General features: G+C 39.6%; 1 protein-coding gene across 1 annotated transcript in view; it reads right to left on the reverse strand.

Moving 5' to 3' along the window:
* LOC126094686 (RNA polymerase II elongation factor ELL-like) overlaps window positions 1–18,714 on the reverse strand; it is a 308,602-nt gene that overhangs the window by 15,593 nt on the left and 274,295 nt on the right. Inside the window, exons 3-7 of the mRNA XM_049909209.1 lie at window positions 12,045–12,169; window positions 8,027–8,143; window positions 6,293–6,610; window positions 5,395–5,465; window positions 4,445–4,601 (exon numbers count right to left, since the gene is read on the reverse strand). Of these exons, the coding sequence (XP_049765166.1) occupies window positions 4,445–4,601; window positions 5,395–5,465; window positions 6,293–6,610; window positions 8,027–8,143; window positions 12,045–12,169 (788 nt within the window). The remainder of the gene's footprint in view (window positions 1–4,444; window positions 4,602–5,394; window positions 5,466–6,292; window positions 6,611–8,026; window positions 8,144–12,044; window positions 12,170–18,714) is intronic.

Consider the following 18,714-nt stretch of genomic DNA (forward strand, 5'->3'; position numbering starts at 1 on the left):
CGCACCGACAAAGAACCCCACTAACATCAGTTGATGGGACACAAAAGGAAGCTGTCCGAGGCAGGAGGACAGCAGCCACCTTGGTCGCACCATCAGTAGCTTCGTTCCCAGGCACACCAACGTGGCCTGGAATCCACAAAAAAAGGACACAAGTGCCGGTATCAGCTAGTGACTGAAGGCACCGTTGAATTCGTTGCACGAGAGGGTAGTCCGAATATGGGTCACGGAGACTCTGAATGGTGCTCAAAGAATCAGAGCAAATGGCATAGGGAGAATGACGATGGTGGCGGATATACTGATCAGCCCGATAGAGAGCAAAAAGCTCAGCTGTAAAGCTTGAACACAGGGCAAGGAGCCGGTATTGAAAGGTATCATCCCCAACGACAAAGGCACATCCGATGCCAGCGGTAGTCTTGGAGCCATCTGTGTAAATAAAGCCATTATTAGTGAGCCTCAAACAAAGTTCAACAAATCTCAAGCAGGATAGCGAATCCGCGGTCCTCTCCTTTGGGAGCGAGCTGAGTTCAAGGTGAACGCGAACCTGAGCCTGGAGCCAAGGTGGCGTTGGGCTCTCACCCACTCGAAAAGTCGTAGTGAGAGTAAAATCAAGTTGCTGAAGCAGGCGACGAAAGCGAACTCCAGGAGGTAACAAGGCAGAGACACACAGCCCGTATTGGCGGTCTAGAGTGTCGTCAAAGAAGGAGAAATGTGACGGGTGGTCGGGTATTGACATCAGTCAGCAGACGTACTGACAAAGCAACATATAGCGCTGGTAGTTTAGCGGTAATGCAGTAGCTTCGGCATACAGACTCTCAACAGGGCTGGTGTAGAATGCTCCAGTCGCCAGACGTAACCCCCGATGGTGGATAGAGTTTAGACAGCGTAAGGTGGACGGCCGGGCGGAAAAGTAGACAAAGCTCCCATAATCCAGCTTTATATCCAGACAGACAGAAAGATTTCAGAAGATGAAGGTTTTCCTTCAAGAATTTATGCGTAAGTTTGCGAAACAGCATGTGGAAGTACAAGTAAGAAATCCACTTTGACTACATACATAACCATTGAAATTGTTAGAATTTAAGTAAATAAGACATGTTCTCTTGAAGGTACAAAAGAAAAGTCACCAACGGGATGAATATGTGCGTTGCACGTTGCATCTGCAGAATGCAGATCAGAAAACTAGATTCATGTGCATAAAGTCGAGAGGAAATGAAAGAAAAAGAAGTGTGCCAAAACTCTAGAAGAGAGACAATTGTGGCAATATGTTCTCAATATTAGGAGAAGTCACCTCATAATTTTCAGATAACGTTAATGGGAAACTGCCAGTTATGTGAAAATAGTAAAAAACTGTCTCAATTGCATAGTCATTTATTAAAAATAATACCGGTTTCTGCCTGTAGTAATAGCCCAGATAATGCACTGTAACGATAAAGATTAAAAGTGCTTTTTTTACAAAGGGAAGTTGGGAAATAATAAAAAGAATACACTTTAAAATGATGTCTTTATCCATCTGGATAAAGACAATGCTGGAAATGGCTATGCCGAACCCACTCTCAAAACTGCTCCTCATAGCTGAGCAGCCAAGGGTTAAATAGAGTGATAGAGGACATGTATGAGCTGCATGATGTCAATACTAGCCAATGGGAAGTGATTTACATGTTTTACGTTACGATTTGAACATCCATTTGCAAAAATTACATAAATTTAACTGTAAATTACTAAAAAGACAAAGTTCAATACTCTATGGATATCATTTACATTAAAACCAGTTTCATACAACAGTAAATAATAATTCTTCCGGGTTATATGGCCGTGGTCCATGGAATTATTCTATTCCTAATGTTTCATCCAATACTACGTTGGACATCCTCAGAGGTATGGCTGGTCCTGCTGAGTCCTGCGACTGATGAGTTACATTTTACCTTTGACTAGTTTTCTCTCTGCTACTATGTGCAAGCTAGACCACGTCCACTTTCCTCGGTATTTAGGCCGCTCTCCGACGCCCAACTCATCAGTCGGCAGGACTCAGCAGGACCAGCCAATACCTCTGAGGATGTCCAACGTAGTATTGGACGAAACGTTAGGAATAGAAGAATTCCATGGACCATGGCCATATAACCCAGAAGAATTATCAATAACAGTACCATCCGGTCATGAAAGCCTTCATTGTATGAGTAAATAATAAGCCAACAGGATAGGACAAACTGTAACCCAGACTGTAATGTGGAGACAATAGTTAGCATTACGAAGACATTGTTTCCATGACAACTGCTATGAATTCATCAATTATACAACCATAATAAAAGAAGATATAAAAAGTACCAATTTAATGATTAAATACACCTGTATTCAAATTGATACAACTGGTTCGATACAAATACTTCCAAGTAATAGGGGAATTTTTTTTTCAGACTTCCCAAAGTCAATCAGCTGTGTGCTATCTAAAGGTGACCTACTACGAGAGGCCAAAACTGGTCACATTTGTAATAAATGACTGTGCAATCAATACTGTTTTTTTACTAATTTCATCCCAGAAGACTAAATATATTTGTTATTTAAAATTTGGATTTTCTGTTCTGAAGGCAAAATGACTATACACTAATTTCTCTCTGTTTGGATAATAAGGCATTAACAATTGCTTAAACCTTCCATTTACATTATGGGACCTCATCCTTTGCAGTCAGTGCTCCCACCAAGTTATCGAGCTCAATTTGCGAGCCTCCTCGGAGCATCATTTCTAACCTATTTTCCAAACTTCACAGAAGTTTTTCTCTTGCAAACCTGTAACAGGAATTGGAAACTAAAGTTTCTGGCGATTTGTAAACCAGCAAGACCATGGCTATACATGAAACTCGGTGAAAAAGCTGTCACGACTTGAGAAGGATATGTTTATATAGTTGTTAGTCACATTTTCCATACATCATTTCAATGATTGTTTTGTCAAAATGATGTGGGTTGAGTTAGTTTACAGGTTATGTATACAAGATTAGTGTTAACATTAATAAATGCATTTTTTGTTTTTTAAATAGAAACTTGGGCATGGAATAGCAGTTGAACAGGAGAAACTATTTCAGGCTAGACTTAAGAATCGCTTTGCTCCCAGTCGGAGCTCTTATGGGTGTGGGGATTTTTTTTTCCCACTGCATGTGTAATTCCTTTCCAAACCACTGATTGCTTTAATAATGGGTAATGAAGGTCTTTGTCTTTGTTCTCTATTGTTGTAGGTATGGATATAATTATTCTCAAATTGTGATTATTTATTTGTGACGAATTTCACTAGGCAATATATGTTCTGACATTGTGCAGTTAAAAACACCCAACTCCTTGAAGAGGTATCTACACAATAACTGTGGGTGAACACCATGTATTATTGATCGCATTTGTTGCAGTACATTACTGAAGTACCTTCTGTTCAACTCTTGTGATAGATGGCATAAAAAGGCCACCACTTCAGGCTGTATTTCCATACTTTTTGAGATATGAGCATAACAGTTCTTCTTTCACTTTGCTGACTGTGCACCATGTCACTGCAGTGCGAATTCAGTTGTACTCTTTCTCCGAAAGACTTTACAAAACAACTAAAATAAGGGTCTTGGTAATGTTCGAAATAACCAATATCAAATTGCTTCAATAAAGTTACAAAGACAAAAGTTTTAATTCATTATAAATGTGTCTGCAAAAGTTAGTTACATGGTTCACCAATCAAGTTCAGATTTGCAGACGAGAATAAAGTCAGCTTATGTTTGCATCAAGCAAAATTTCATTTGTCAACAGCAGTGCAAATTCTTGAACGGTTTATTTAAGAAGAATAAATGAAAATATAAATTCAAATGGATGAAATCACATAATGCTTGTAGCTGCAGTATTAGAAATGCTCTTCACGTAAACTGAAACACTATTGAGATTGCCCTCACTCTGGAGAGAATGCCTATAAGGTTTGCTGTTCTTGACATAATTGAGTATTTTTGTCAATACAGATGGCTGGAAAAATTTGTGCTCAATTTCACCTGGTACAGACCAACAATGTGGTAAGTCAAACACAACAGAGAATTTTGACTACAAAGTGTATAATAGTAACTAAGAAATAGGGCGCACACTTTCTGCAAGTGTTTTACAAGTCTGTCATCATACCACACGTAATAATGAGCAGTTTTCAAATATAAGTAAATTAGACACACGTTTTCTTCATGTAAAAAAAGAAAAAAATACAAACTTCCTATTTTTGTGTAAATGCCCACCTCATTTCCTAACTGGCCAAGACAAATGCTTATAGTTACTATCTACAAGTATTTGCCACCAAACATAGTATCCAAAGGTTTCTATGAACGAATGAGAGATGATGAACATAATGCCCCATGTTAAGAACAAGTGTGCCCATTAAATAACAAAAGTAACTAAATCAGTTAGAGATAAAAAGAGAGTGCAGTACATTCTGCAAAATACTAACCGCTTCAGCATCTGTCTGTCCTGCTCGCTATAGAAAGGCCAGTCCTCTTGTACATCATTCCATATGTTACGCATTAGATGAAATGTGTTCTCTGTCATGCGTGCTATCTGCTTGAGAACATCACCGACACACTTTCTGTCGCGGTCTGTTATACCATCTGCAATACACAATTGTAATATAAAACACAGGATACTTTATGTTTTAATGCATCTCTTGGCAGTACTGCACCATCAGCCAATGTTACTGTCAGACATAAAATGCTGAATACATGCTAGAATCAAATTGCAGTCACAATCTGTTCAGTTCAAGTATCATTAGTAGAAAAATAAAACTTTTAAATAAACTCAGCTAAAGGTACACCAGCATGAGTAAACATATGAAACTATTTATTGGCATGAGAGAATAAGTGGCACATCGAAAAGGTAAAAAAGGAGTAAACAGAAGAACTCTAAGCAGAATTCCTCCTGAAAAAATACAATTAATACATAACAAGTAGTGTCCATATAGCGGAAGTCTATTTTGTACAAAAACTGTAAAATGTTTTCTTTGTACAACTAATTACTATACCTAGTAGTCCCACACATTCTCTGTAGCGAACTATCAAGCGGCAGATCAACTGATACCTGTACTCTTTTGAAACTGGAGTAGCAACTCCCATGCTTTAGCTATTTACTTTTAGGACAGCATCTACAACAATGTGTTTTGATATCCTGCTTCTTCCAGCACATATTTCATCAAAATCAGTCTACACTAATCCCCTTGGTAACAGCCACAGAAAATGTGTGTGGATACCATACCAATCTTTGTCCAGTTTATAAAATAATGTAACTGTTAGCAATAATATTACAGTAAGCACATTTCAGAGAACAGTATTCCTACAAAGGCACAGCCAAAGAATTTTAATTATCAGCAATGATATGTTTCGGGCTGCAATGGGCAAATATGCATACCTTTTCTGAGTCTCTCATACACTTCTGGTTTCTTGTATGGTCTGACAGCAAGAAGGTGTATTAGCCGTTCCCTAGAAAGATTTGCAGCAACTGTAGTAACGGTATGTGCAGTTTTCCTACAGAATTACTGTACAGCAAATAACAGAATCAAAAAATAGGAAGCAGTTAATCTGTCGTATAAGGGCTACATGCAAGTTACACAAACTACAGAAGTAATAAAGGATTTTAGATGCTGCACAACAAAGCCTAACTTATTGTTGAAGTATTACTTCCTCATAAATTTTGAAAATTATGTCTCATTGTGTAATACTATTCCATCTAGGGCAGTTATCAGAATAAATGTTTTATGGCTCATGTTTACAAGGTACTAACACATTTAGATTTGTTTTGGGTAAGTTGTGTTATATAACCAAAAAACTATGGCACTGTACTATAAATTATTTGTAGCACCGTATAAAAGAGGGAAAATACACATGTAACTTTTTTTTTCCTTTTTTTTTTTTGGCCTAGATTGTACCCCCAACCAGGTCTGCACTGATGACAGAACACAAATGTGAAGGGTCACATCTGATTGGTTATAATCAGAAAAATTAGTGGAAGTGATGTAGCTAAGCAAACTACCATTTGTGTCTTTCAGTTAACTTTCAAAATATAATATATTATGCTATTTACTCTGATACAGGGGATTATTGATTTTATTCAAATAATATCAGGATTACTGTGATCATAAACATATAAGATAACAATAAAGCTCTGGCTTAAAAAGAAAGTCCAAACCTGTTATGCTTAGAGCAATTAAGAATTATATATGCTTAGAGCAATTAAGAATTATATGTTTATTTTCAATACAAAAATATTCACCGACATCGTAAACGTGCAGTCAGAAGGTTCTACCAACCTTAGAGGCCGCCGCATGATATCTGTGTTAACGGTCTTCTGGCCACCGGTGTTCCCTGAAGGTTTGGTTCGGATGGAGTTTTGGGGAGAACCCCCACTGGACATGCTGTTGTGGGCAGGAAGATAACCATTCGTAGACGGCTTCACATTTGACGGAAACGGTTTGCTGGCGGGCGGTTGCCGAGTGTTCAGAACAGGCAAGTCCTTTTCTTTCTGCACAGGTGGGACTGTGTTGCCAATATTCCTGGCAGGAATACCTCTCACTTTTATTTTCACCTTTTTGCCAATGCCTGGACCTCCAGGCTTTATTTCTCTTGTGCTGCAGGGGAAAAAAAAATAATTACATAGAGCACATATTATGAAAAATGACAACCTTTTTAATATAGCATGCTGCTTTTCCAACACCACTTGTTCAGGGAATCAAAACATCAGCAATTCAAATGACCAATTTCGACTGAAATATTTATTACTTTATCTTAGTCCACAATGACAGGCACATGGTTATGAAAATATCCATGATATTCATCTCCCATTATCCCCAATACAAGTGGGTCCTTTCATCCTGACTTATCAGCCTTTTATATTTACTGTGCTTCAAAATATTCATCTTTCCTTCCCACAGAAGGAACTAATGGTTCCAAAAGCTACTAGTGTGTCTTGTACTTTTGTACACGTGTAACGGCAGTAAAGAGTTTTGCCTTCTGAAACTTCGCCCTCGTCAGTGATTACCTCTCAATTTTATAAGATATATATGCTATCAAATTTTGCTTTAAAAACTAATTTTTATTACTTATTTTAATGTGACTACATCCAGGGCCAATCTGAGCCCCAACCAAAACAAGCACCCACTTGAGATGCCAAGCTGAGAGGGTTGTCGAAGGTGACCCAGTGGCAAATTTGTACACAGAATGCATCATGATTAGTAATGAAAACAACCTATTTCCATGCTTATTAAATTTAGATTAATTTTGCAAGGTCTTACTAAGAGCCCAAGTTACTGTGACTAATGTTTGAGGGAGGGAAACAGGAGAAGAGTGCACTAATTATAGTCTCTTGTGCAGAAAAATGGGAAAGGGGGGGGGGGGCTGGATCCAAACGATCATGTTGCTTATGTGGAAAAATGTTCTTAAACCAGCCCTGGTTACATCTTCAAAATGACACTTGTTACTATTCAACTGTTACATTTATTCCCAAGAATCAATGGTACAAACAATAATCTTTAGAAGATCTCAATTGGTGACCCAGAGGTTCATTCAGATTATTGACGTTAGCTTCCTTTTCACAACATATGTCTGAAATACACATAATTTGTTACTCTTATGAGATCACTTCAGATTTTTCTGACAATAATCAATCATCACAGAGTTTATTTGTCATCAGCAATAGGTTAATCAGATCTATGTTGTGATTTTTCACACTGTTAATGTTGAACTGTGAATGGAACACTTAGAAATTTCTGATAAATTACTATCTCCTGCCCTATCCTCATTTTGTTTGCAAAATATAAATCCCCACATAGATAGTATTTTATCATTATGAAAATAATTTCCTCTAATTACAGACAATTATAAGATATTTTAGACCAATACATCTCTCAACTAAGCAGACACAGTTGTTAAAAAGTGGTGTAATATGTACGAGAGAGAGAGAGAGAGAGAGAGAGAGAGAGAGAGAGAGAGAGAGAGAGAGAGAGAAAGAAAGAATGGGGAGGTTACAAAAACAGAACAACTAGTACCAGTTTCTTTTCTGGTTCTCTTCTGCTTTTGCCAACTGGTCTCTTGTCCTGTCATATACGTCATCTTTGGCATGTATTCGCATTTTGCACGGTAGTGCACCCAAGGGCTCCAGTGACCTATTGGAACAAAACACAATTTTTAGGTATTGTCAATGTGGAAGTAATATTAAGACAAAAAAACAGAAAAAACAAAATGGTGATGATAAATTACAACTGATGATGCTAGTCTTCATTTGAGAAGTACAACTTTTACAGCTCAAGAACACTCCGAAACGAAATGTAACAAATGTGGTAGCACATGGAGCGGTAAAGCAATGTGATCATAAATTCACACTGGAGGTTTTGTAACAATGTGAAGAGACATGGAATGCCTGTGAAAGTGATACAGGACTGTACTTCTATTTACAATAAAGTTTGCAGCACACAGGGAGGGTGTTCTTAAATATACAGATGGCTACATTTGAAATAAAATGTAAAAGCTCTCATTCTAATAATTTTCTATTTCATGATCATCTTGACACTGAGACATTACTCATGTTCCCCCCCATGAACCATGGACCTTGCCGTTGGTGGGGAGGCTTGCGTGCCTCAGCGATACAGATGGCCGTACCGTAGGTACAACCACAACGGAGGGGTATCTGTTGAGAGGCCAGACAAACATGTGGTTCCTGAAGAGGGGCAGCAGCCTTTTCAGTAGTTGCAGGGGCAACAGTCTGGATGATTGACTGATCTGGCCTTGTAACATTAACCAAAACGGCCTTGCTGCGCTGGTACTGCGAACGGCTGAAAGCAAGGGGAAACTACAGCCGTAATTTTTCCCGAGGACATGCAGCTCTACTGTATGATTAAATGATGATGGCGTCCTCTTGGGTAAAATATTCCGGAGGTAAAATAGTCCCCCATTCGGATCTCCGGGCGGGGACTACTCAAGAGGACGTCGTTATCAGGAGAAAGAAAACTGGCGTTCTACGGATCGGAGCGTGGAATGTCAGATCACTTAATCGGGCAGGTAGGTTAGAAAATTTAAAAAGGGAGATGGATAGGTTAAAGTTAGATATAGTGGGAATTAGTGAAGTTCGATGGCAGGAGGAACAAGACTTTTGGTCAGGTGATTACAGGGTTATAAATACAAAATCAAATAGGGGTAATGCAGGAGTAGGTTTAATAATGAATAAAAAAATAGGAGTGCGGGTTAGCTACTACAAACAGCATAGTGAACGCATTATTGTGGCCAAGATAGACACAAAGCCCATGCCTACTACAGTAGTACAAGTTTATATGCCAACTAGCTCTGCAGATGATGAAGAAATAGATGAAATGTATGACGAGATAAAAGAAATTATTCAGGTAGTGAAGGGAGACGAAAATTTAATAGTCATGGGTGACTGGAATTCGTCAGTAGGAAAAGGGAGAGAAGGAAACATAGTAGGTGAATATGGATTGGGGGGAAGGAATGAAAGAGGAAGTCGCCTTGTAGAATTTTGCACAGAGCATAACTTAATCATAACTAACACTTGGTTCAAGAATCATGAAAGGAGGCTGTATACATGGAAGAAGCCTGGAGATACTGACAGGTTTCAGATAGATTATATAATGGTAAGACAGAGATTTAGGAACCAGGTTTTAAATTGTAAGACATTTCCTGGGGCAGATGTAGATTCTGACCACAATCTATTGGTTATGAACTGCAGATTGAAACTGAAGAAACTGCAAAAAGGTGGGAATTTAAGGAGATGGGACCTGGATAAACTGAAAGAACCAGAGGTTGTAGAGAGTTTCAGGGAGAGCATTAGGGAACAATTGACAGGAATGGGGGAAAGAAATACAGTAGAAGAAGAATGGGTAGCTCTGAGGGATGAAGTGGTGAAGGCAGCAGAGGATCAAGTAGGTAAAAAGACGCGGGCTAGTAGAAATCCTTGGGTAACAGAAGAAATATTGAATTTAATTGATGAAAGGAGAAAATATAAAAATGCAGTAAATGAAGCAGGCAAAAAGGAATACAAACGTCTCAAAAATGAGATCGACAGGAAGTGCAAAATGGCTAAGCAGGGATGGCTAGAGGACAAATGTAAGGATGTAGAGGCTTGTCTCACTAGGGGTAAGATAGATACTGCCTACAGGAAAATTAAAGAGACCTTTGGAGAGAAGAGAACCACTTGTATGAATATCAAGAGCTCAGATGGCAACCCAGTTCTAAGCAAAGAAGGGAAAGCAGAAAGGTGGAAGGAGTATATAGAGGGTCTATACAAGGGCGATGTACTTGAGGACAATATTATGGAAATGGAAGAGGATGTAGATGAAGATGAAATGGGAGATAAGATACTGCGTGAAGAGTTTGACAGAGCACTGAAAGACCTGAGTCAAAACAAGGCCCCGGGAGTAGACAACATTCCATTAGAACTACTGATGGCCTCGGGAGAGCCAGTCATGACAAAACTCTACCATCTGGTGAGCACAATGTATGAGACAGGCGAAATACCCTCAGACTTTAAGAAGAATATAATAATTCCAATCCCAAAGAAAGCAGGTGTTGACAGATGTGAAAATTACCGAACTATCAGTTTAATAAGTCACAGCTGCAAAATACTAACGCGAATTCTTTACAGACGAATGGAAAAACTGGTAGAAGCCGACCTCGGGGAAGATCAGTTTGGATTCCGTAGAAATGTTGGAACACGTGAGGCAATACTGACCTTACGACTTATCTTGGAAGAAAGATTAAGAAAAGGCAAACCTACATTTCTAGCATTTGTAGACTTAGAGAAAGCTTTTGACAATGTTGACTGGAATACTCTCTTTCAAATTCTGAAGGTGGCAGGGGTAAAATACAGGGAGCGAAAGGCTATTTACAATTTGTACAGAAACCAGATGGCAGTTATAAGAGTCGAGGGGCATGAAAGGGAAGCAGTGGTTGGGAAAGGAGTGAGACAGGGTTGTAGCCTCTCCCCGATGTTATTCAATCTGTATATTGAGCAAGCAGTAAAGGAAACAAAAGAAAAATTCGGAGTAGGTATTAAAATTCATGGAGAAGAAGTAAAAACTTTGAGGTTCGCCGATGACATTGTAATTCTGTCAGAGACAGCAAAGGACTTGGAAGAGCAGTTGAACGGAATGGACAGTGTCTTGAAAGGAGGATATAAGATGAACATCAACAAAAGCAAAACGAGGATAATGGAATGTAGTCAAATTAAGTCGGGTGATGCTGAGGGAATTAGATTAGGAAATGATACACTTAAAGTAGTAAAGGAGTTTTGCTATTTAGGGAGTAAAATAACCGATGATGGTCGAAGTAGAGAGGATATAAAATGTAGACTGGCAATGGCAAGGAAAGTGTTTCTCAAGAAGAGAAATTTGTTAACATCGAATATAGATTTAGGTGTCAGGAAGTCGTTTCTGAAAGTATTTGTATGGAGTGTAGCCATGTATGGAAGTGAGACATGGACGATAACTAGTTTGGACAAGAAGAGAATAGAAGCTTTCGAAATGTGGTGCTACAGAAGAATGCTGAAGATAAGGTGGGTAGATCACGTAACTAATGAGGAGGTATTGAATAGGATTGGGGAGAAGAGAAGTTTGTGGCACAACTTGACTAGAAGAAGGGATCGGTTGGTAGGACATGTTCTGAGGCATGGAGGGATCACAAATTTAGCATTGGAGGGCAGCGTGGAGGGTAAAAATCGTAGAGGGAGACCAAGAGATCAATACACTAAGCAGATTCAGAAGGATGTAGGTTGCAGTAGGTACTGGGAGATGAAGAAGCTTGCACAGGATAGAGTAGCATGGAGAGCTGCATCAAACCAGTCTCAGGACTGAAGACCACAACAACAACAACAACAACACACTATCTCAACTTCTTTAGCCAGGCGCAGAGAATTTGTAATTCTAATTGAATAAAAAAAATATCTTAAACTGAAAGATAAAACAATTGCAATCCTGTGTTTCATATATACTTAATAAATACTTTAGAGTTTATGTAATCTTAACACTAGTTCACACTATATGTAAAACTATTACTGACGTGGAACTGTTCTGCTTGACGCATTCGAAGCTTCCTTGTGGCCCCTCGATATCTGCGTTTGTTGACAGGCTGAACTTGAAGCCTGCTTGGCCAAGGCTGGACTCGCATGACGGAAAGGTTAGGGTCTGCAATAGAAAGAAAACTTCTGTTTATGTGGTGGTAAGAGAAAAATATGAAACTGAGATGCATACAACAAAATCCAAACTAAACTGATGCCAATGAATCTAGCCAGTGTTTCACAGACAATGTCAGCAAAATAGTGTTCAGAAAGTAAAACTTCATTCATTTGCAAAACTCACTATTGCACAATGATAAAACAGTTTTTGTGACGAGCTATGTTGCAGCTTCTGCTGAAGTTCTGTACAAGACCTAAGTTGATCCAATACCCTTTAAGTATTTTTGAAGCTACCAGACAGGTAACAGCTTCTCTGACCCATATGTAGCTTAAATGGACTGGCATAAAACCAGCCACTGACTGAAGTCTGTTGCTTCCCGTCCTAAGTTTCTATCATCAAAAGCAGATGCTGAGTTTCAATTTTAAGAGCTCTGTACCTTTAGTGAGTACAAGATAAATTGTGTTTCATAGGATTCTTAAATTAATTCTGATTTCACATAGTTCATAAAAAGTTCTGTCTCTTATTTCCTCTCGGTAGTGAGATATTCACCAGCTATACACCTAAGATCCTACCTCTAATACAGTTGTGGCAACAGCACCTTTCAGTAAACCGACACTGCTATAAATATCATTGCCACAATCACCTTACATACAGAAGGAACACCATGAAAGGAAAGCCTTTTTCCTCTTCCTCCGATAGGATATATTTGGTATTTTGTTTGGTCAATAATAACTTGCACATATGATGACTTTCTTAAAACTCTTTGATTTGTTGCCTGGGAAACATGTGCACAACAGGATGTTGGCATATTTCGGGGGCATATGCAGATGGCGATAGGATCATGTGCCCAAGGTATAAAAGGGTAATGCAATGGTGGAGCTGTCATTTGTACTTGGGTGATTCATGTACAAAGGTTTCCAACATGATTACGGCCGCAAAATCTGAATTAACAGACTTGGAATGCGGAACAGTAGTTGGACCTAGACGCATGGGACATTCCATATTGGATAGCTGCCGCGACTGACAAATTTCAGGCATTAACCCTCGGCTCAGGCAATACAGCAGCCAACTGCCTTCACTTGACAACCAAGAGCAATAGCGTTTTGAGTTGTCAGTCCCTTTGCTAACAACACCTCTTCAGGGATTGTGACCATGTTGGTTGGACCCTCAATGATTGGAAAACTGTGGCCTTGGGAAATGTTTTTCGATTTCAGATGGTAAGATCTGATGGTATCATTGGAGACCCCATGAAGCCATGGACCCAAGTTGTAAACAAGGCACTGTACAAGCTGTTTATGGTTCCATAATGGTGTGGGCTGTGTTCACATGGAATGGGATGGGTCCTCTGGTCCATCTGAAGTGGTTATTGACTGGAAGTGTTTATGTCTGGCTACGTGGAGATCATTTTCAGCCATTCATGGATGACAATGTGCCATGTCACTGGACCACAATTGTTCGCACCTGGTTTAAAGAACATCCTGGACAATTCGAGCAAATGATATGGCTACCCAGATCTCACCCGACATGAATGCCATCGAATATTCAAGGAATATAATGGAGAGATCGGTTCATACACAAAATCCAGTACTGACAACACTTTCGCAATTATCGACAGTTATGAAGGCAGCGTGGCACAGTATTTCTGCAGGGGCTTCTAACGATTTGTTGAGTCCATGCCACATCGAGATGCTGCACAAACCCGGGTGAAAGGCCTGACACGATATTAGGATGTATCCCAAGACCCTCAGTGTAAAATAGTTCAGCGACAATTTCAACCCCCCCTCCCAAAACACACACACACACACACACACACACACAGGGATAACGATTTAGGATAAAATAGCTTGCAACTAAAAGGAACCTGTGCGATTTATTGAAAAGAGCGACATAAGAGTGTAGACCACAAGAGTGCATAAACATCCTAGGCCAATTGCAGATTATCGTCATATCTGGGTGCGGATGGGAACGAAGACGTTACACTCTCGTCCACAAAATTGTATACAAAGGGCAGGCCGACTCATCACGAGCTTCGAGTCCCGGATCTGTCAGGTTGCCAACCTTACAACCCACTTTCCCCTGCGCCGCGGAAGCAAGTAGCAGCTCTCCCAAGGACGTTGCGCCTTGTGACGTCAACTTCTGCGTCGTATATCTCGGCTGCAAACCACTCTCTAGCTACTACCAAACAAAATTCCTGTACCTAATCGGCCGAGTTATCATATGTCCATTTATTCGACTCCCGAAGTGGATGTTCCAATGCAAATAATTCAAATGTGAACATCGGAACACTTCACCGTGATTCATTACACTGCAAAAATAACAATCTTCGCAACGAAACACGCGGACTGTGGCGGGATGTTGGATGTCATGGACGGATGTGCACTCCCACCAATTTTTTTCGCGAGAAGAGCAGAATAAACGGCAAATGAAGTGTAACGTGCGAAAGCTGCCGTCTCAAAAGCACAATTTTACTAGATTTTTTTTTAAAGAATTTGTTACCCAAGCATCCGTGTGATGATGCGACTAATGATAGTAACAACATTTTTAAGAGTTTAATTTTTAGTTGCATTAAACAAACGCTAGTCAATGGTTCATGTAATAAGCGAGTCAACGCCGATGTACCATTCGGGTCTACCTGTATTTTCCGGTCAACCAAGTACATATTTTATGTGGTTTCTTTAAATAGTGGTGGTGCATCCTTCAATAATGCCTCATCTGGTTGCTATTCCGTTTTTCGGCGAGCTAAGCGAATTCTCAGTCTTTAACGAGCTCGATGTTGAGCTCACGAACCATGGCTTCCTTTTTGTCCCTACCACAAAAATACTTGGGATATTTATCATCTTTGAGTCAACTGGCGACTAGAGCACAAGAGAAATCATTTTGTGTGTTGGAATTTGGGCGAAATTATTCCACTGTTCAAGGGCAACGTGCATTCCGCCGTCGATTCGGCACGAAGCCACCTCTGCACAAGCTGATTTATGACTGGCTTAAAAAATTCTTGAAGTTGGTTGCACATGCAAAGGGAAGGGCACGGATCGGCCACAAACGTTTGACGAGCGTATCCGCGGTGCGTCCACACGGAGCCCTCGAAATTCAGGAGATGTGCAGGCCAGGAACTTCAGCTTCCTGGAACAACGGTGTTCTGAAACGACACTTGCAATATGAAGCCTCAGAAGTTGCAGCTACTGCAGCAATTGCGTCCCGGCGACCGCAACATAAGGTAGGAGCTTTGTATTCCAGTTCTCCAGGATATGGTAGAGGACACTTTTTTCAAACGACTCGTCTTTTCGGACGAATCGGCGTATCATCTATCGCGTAAAGTAAACCGTCTAATAGAAGTATTTCGAGGTCACAAAATCCTGCCGTCGTCGTCATACACGGAAAAGACTAACCGAAACTGTGTGTTGTGCCATTTCTGTTCATAAAATTTATGGGCTTGTCTTTTTGTGGAGGAAAATGAAAGCAATGTCATTCCTGGACATGCTGCGAAGTCAGTTGTTTGCTCAGTTTCACGAAGTTTCCATCGATTTCATTTTTATGCATGACGGCGCCCAGCCTCACTTCCACCTCGAGGTGCGGTGTGTTATCTGATTTTCACTATCTCCCAGGAGGTGGATGAGATCTTGTTCATTGCTCTTGGCCTCCCAGTCACCAGACCTCGCCCTAGTGATTTTTTTTTTCTCTGTGGGTTACATAAAAGGCAATAGTCGTTGTCCCACCTATGGCAAGCTACCCTTCACGAGCTGAGAAATCGAGTTGTTGAAATTGTTGATTCAATGAACAGGAACCTATACATTCGTGTGAGGAATGAAATAGATTATTATTTCTATGTTTCTCGATAAACGCATGGTGAACATGTTGATTATGTGGTGTAGTGCCAGTGCCAACATAAAACTTTGAATCCTCCTCTATCCAGTGACATGCGCAATGTGTTTCTATATTTCATAGTTTGTAATAAACAACTGAACTCAGTTCGAATATTTGAAGGCATTCTCCCTATGGAATCTTCACTGTGTGTATCAGTCTACAGTAGAACACGAAACAACTCTAAGGTGAAAGCTAGTGTTTTTAGATACATTATCTGGCACATCTGGATTGTTTCCAAATTATATTTTTGCGAGAAGTATTTTCTTGAAATGTGGCGTCTGCTGGTACTTACTTTTTTTATTCCCATCCCTTAAGCGAACTTTTTTCTTGAGGTATTCCTGCACGGAGCACGTTATTTATTGATTTCGTGCATTGTTAGATAATTTATAAAACTCAATACAAATATTTTTTGATTCTTGTTCACTAAATTTCTGAAAGCCTTTTATTCGACATTTACGCAGTTGTTCCATGTTTCACCTGGCTGTTGTACTCCTGTTTTCGAAATGTATTGCTTCCCTCTTATCTTGGCTTTTTTCCGAATATTACGAGCCCATTTTGCTCGGTCAGATGTTCGCTTTCTTGTGTACTATTTCCCTAGAAAATTTTGCCCTGCTGTTACATCAACTGCTAACCTACCCACAGAATTGCTATTAGTTTCAGAACAGGTCGTTTTCTTTTACGTTGTTTATTGTTTCGTGCTAAAATCGCAAACTCCGAAGAATCTAAATTTGCTGTTGGGATATATTCAGACGCAATGTCTGAAAACAATGAACCAGAACAACTAGCAGTTTCAGATGCAGTTATATCATTCAGATTTTTGCGTTTGACACATGGTTTTATTAGATTAATTGCATTATTTTCAGACGTGGAGGGTGTAGACATGTTAGCAATGACAGTTTTGTGTCTAGAGTGTTCACACAAACCATCGCCAGAAAAATCGACATCCTTGTCTGATCCAAGTGATTTTCAGAGCATACGTCCTCGAACCCAGTAGAACTAAATTGAAGCAACTCGCAGCTTTTAAAATCACATTAATCCAAATCATAACAAGCAATTTTACTAGTAGAGAATAGAACATTTTGCAATCACTACATTTTTTTTTTTCCTTGAAGGATGTTGCTAACGTCTGTGATATGCCCTCCTCTCAACAGAAACATGTTTCTGCAATATTCAACGTTATTTTAAAGTCAGTCGAGATTTATCAATGACAAGCTGAAGTAAAAGAATGAATAACGGCAAGTCAAATATCAACATGTGCGTCCTTGTGTTCCAGCATTGAAAACATAACAGATCCTTCACCGACGTATACAATAATTATAGTTGCATCAAGTTCTTCAATCGCTCTGTTTCGCATCTTTAGTGCCTATCATTATATGTTACATACTTCCCTATATTATTGTAGTTAATTTACCTTATAACCATGTATTATTGTATTATAACTGCTTCTCTTGCATTGTAATATAATTTTTTTGTAAAATGGTGATGTCTTGGATACGATAAATAAATAAATAAATCAAGTTCGTCCGTATTTATGACATGACACTAGTTTACCGAGAGCCACGTCTTGACGTTCACCTTGAAGACATACTTTTGTTATTCTTACATTTAGAACTTGTTAACTTTCTTTGCTACTTATGTAACATCTAAAATTATTGAAAAATTGACATTGGTTTTTCTTGTATTAAGCCACATATTGGATTTCGGTTTTCATTGAACCTATACGCGTTTCAAAACGAATGTCTGACGCTCCCCACCGCGCTCTGGTTAAGCAGTCATACCTCAATTCTACGGCAGGCTCCTATTTGTCCACAATGGATATCCTATTACCTGTTTCAACTTTAGGTCAAATGAAATCTATATGCTGACAAACAGGCAATAACATTTTTGAAAAATTGCAGGCAGGATTTTCCCACCAGGACACAATGGAGAGCTTCAATTAAAATCTGTAAATTCGCTCTGAAACGCGCAAAAGTTCAATACAAACTTAAATATAGACGTGATACGACTTCACTAATTAAATGGTATTCCTTAGAAGAAACGCGACGTTCTTCTGAATCTGTCTGGTAAGTTTATGAGACCAGTTATTCGAGGTATGCAATATAATAACTGAACTTCCTCCTGTATAAACGAGGGTTGGAACTTTAATAGTGGCAACTATTTATTTACAGGTCGTACAAAACAGATACGTGTTTCAAAGTACACTACTGGCCATTAAAGTTGCTACACCAAGAAGAAATTCAGATGATAAACGGGTATTCATTGCACAAATATATTATACTAGAACTGACACGTGATTACATTTTCACGCAATTTGGGTGCATAGATCCTGAGACAACAGTACCCAGAACAACCACCTCTGGCCGTAATAACGGTCTTGATACGCCTGGGCATTTAGTAAAACAGAGCTTGGATGGCGTGTACAGGTACAGCTGCCCATGCAGCTTCAACACGATACCACAGTTCATCAATAATAGCGACTGGCGTATTGTGACGAGCCAGTTGCTCGGCCACCAGACGTTTTCAATTGGTGAGAGATCTGGAGAATGTGGTGGCCACGGCAGCAGTTGAACATTTTCTGTATCCAGAAAGGCCCGTACAGGACTTGCAACATGCGGTCGTGCATTATACTGCTGAAATGTAGAGTTTCGCAGGGATCGAATGAAGGGTAGAGCCACGGGTCGTTAACACAT

This window comes from Schistocerca cancellata, chromosome 8 (genome assembly GCF_023864275.1).
Source record: "Schistocerca cancellata isolate TAMUIC-IGC-003103 chromosome 8, iqSchCanc2.1, whole genome shotgun sequence".
NCBI classification, from domain to species: domain Eukaryota; kingdom Metazoa; phylum Arthropoda; class Insecta; order Orthoptera; family Acrididae; genus Schistocerca; species Schistocerca cancellata.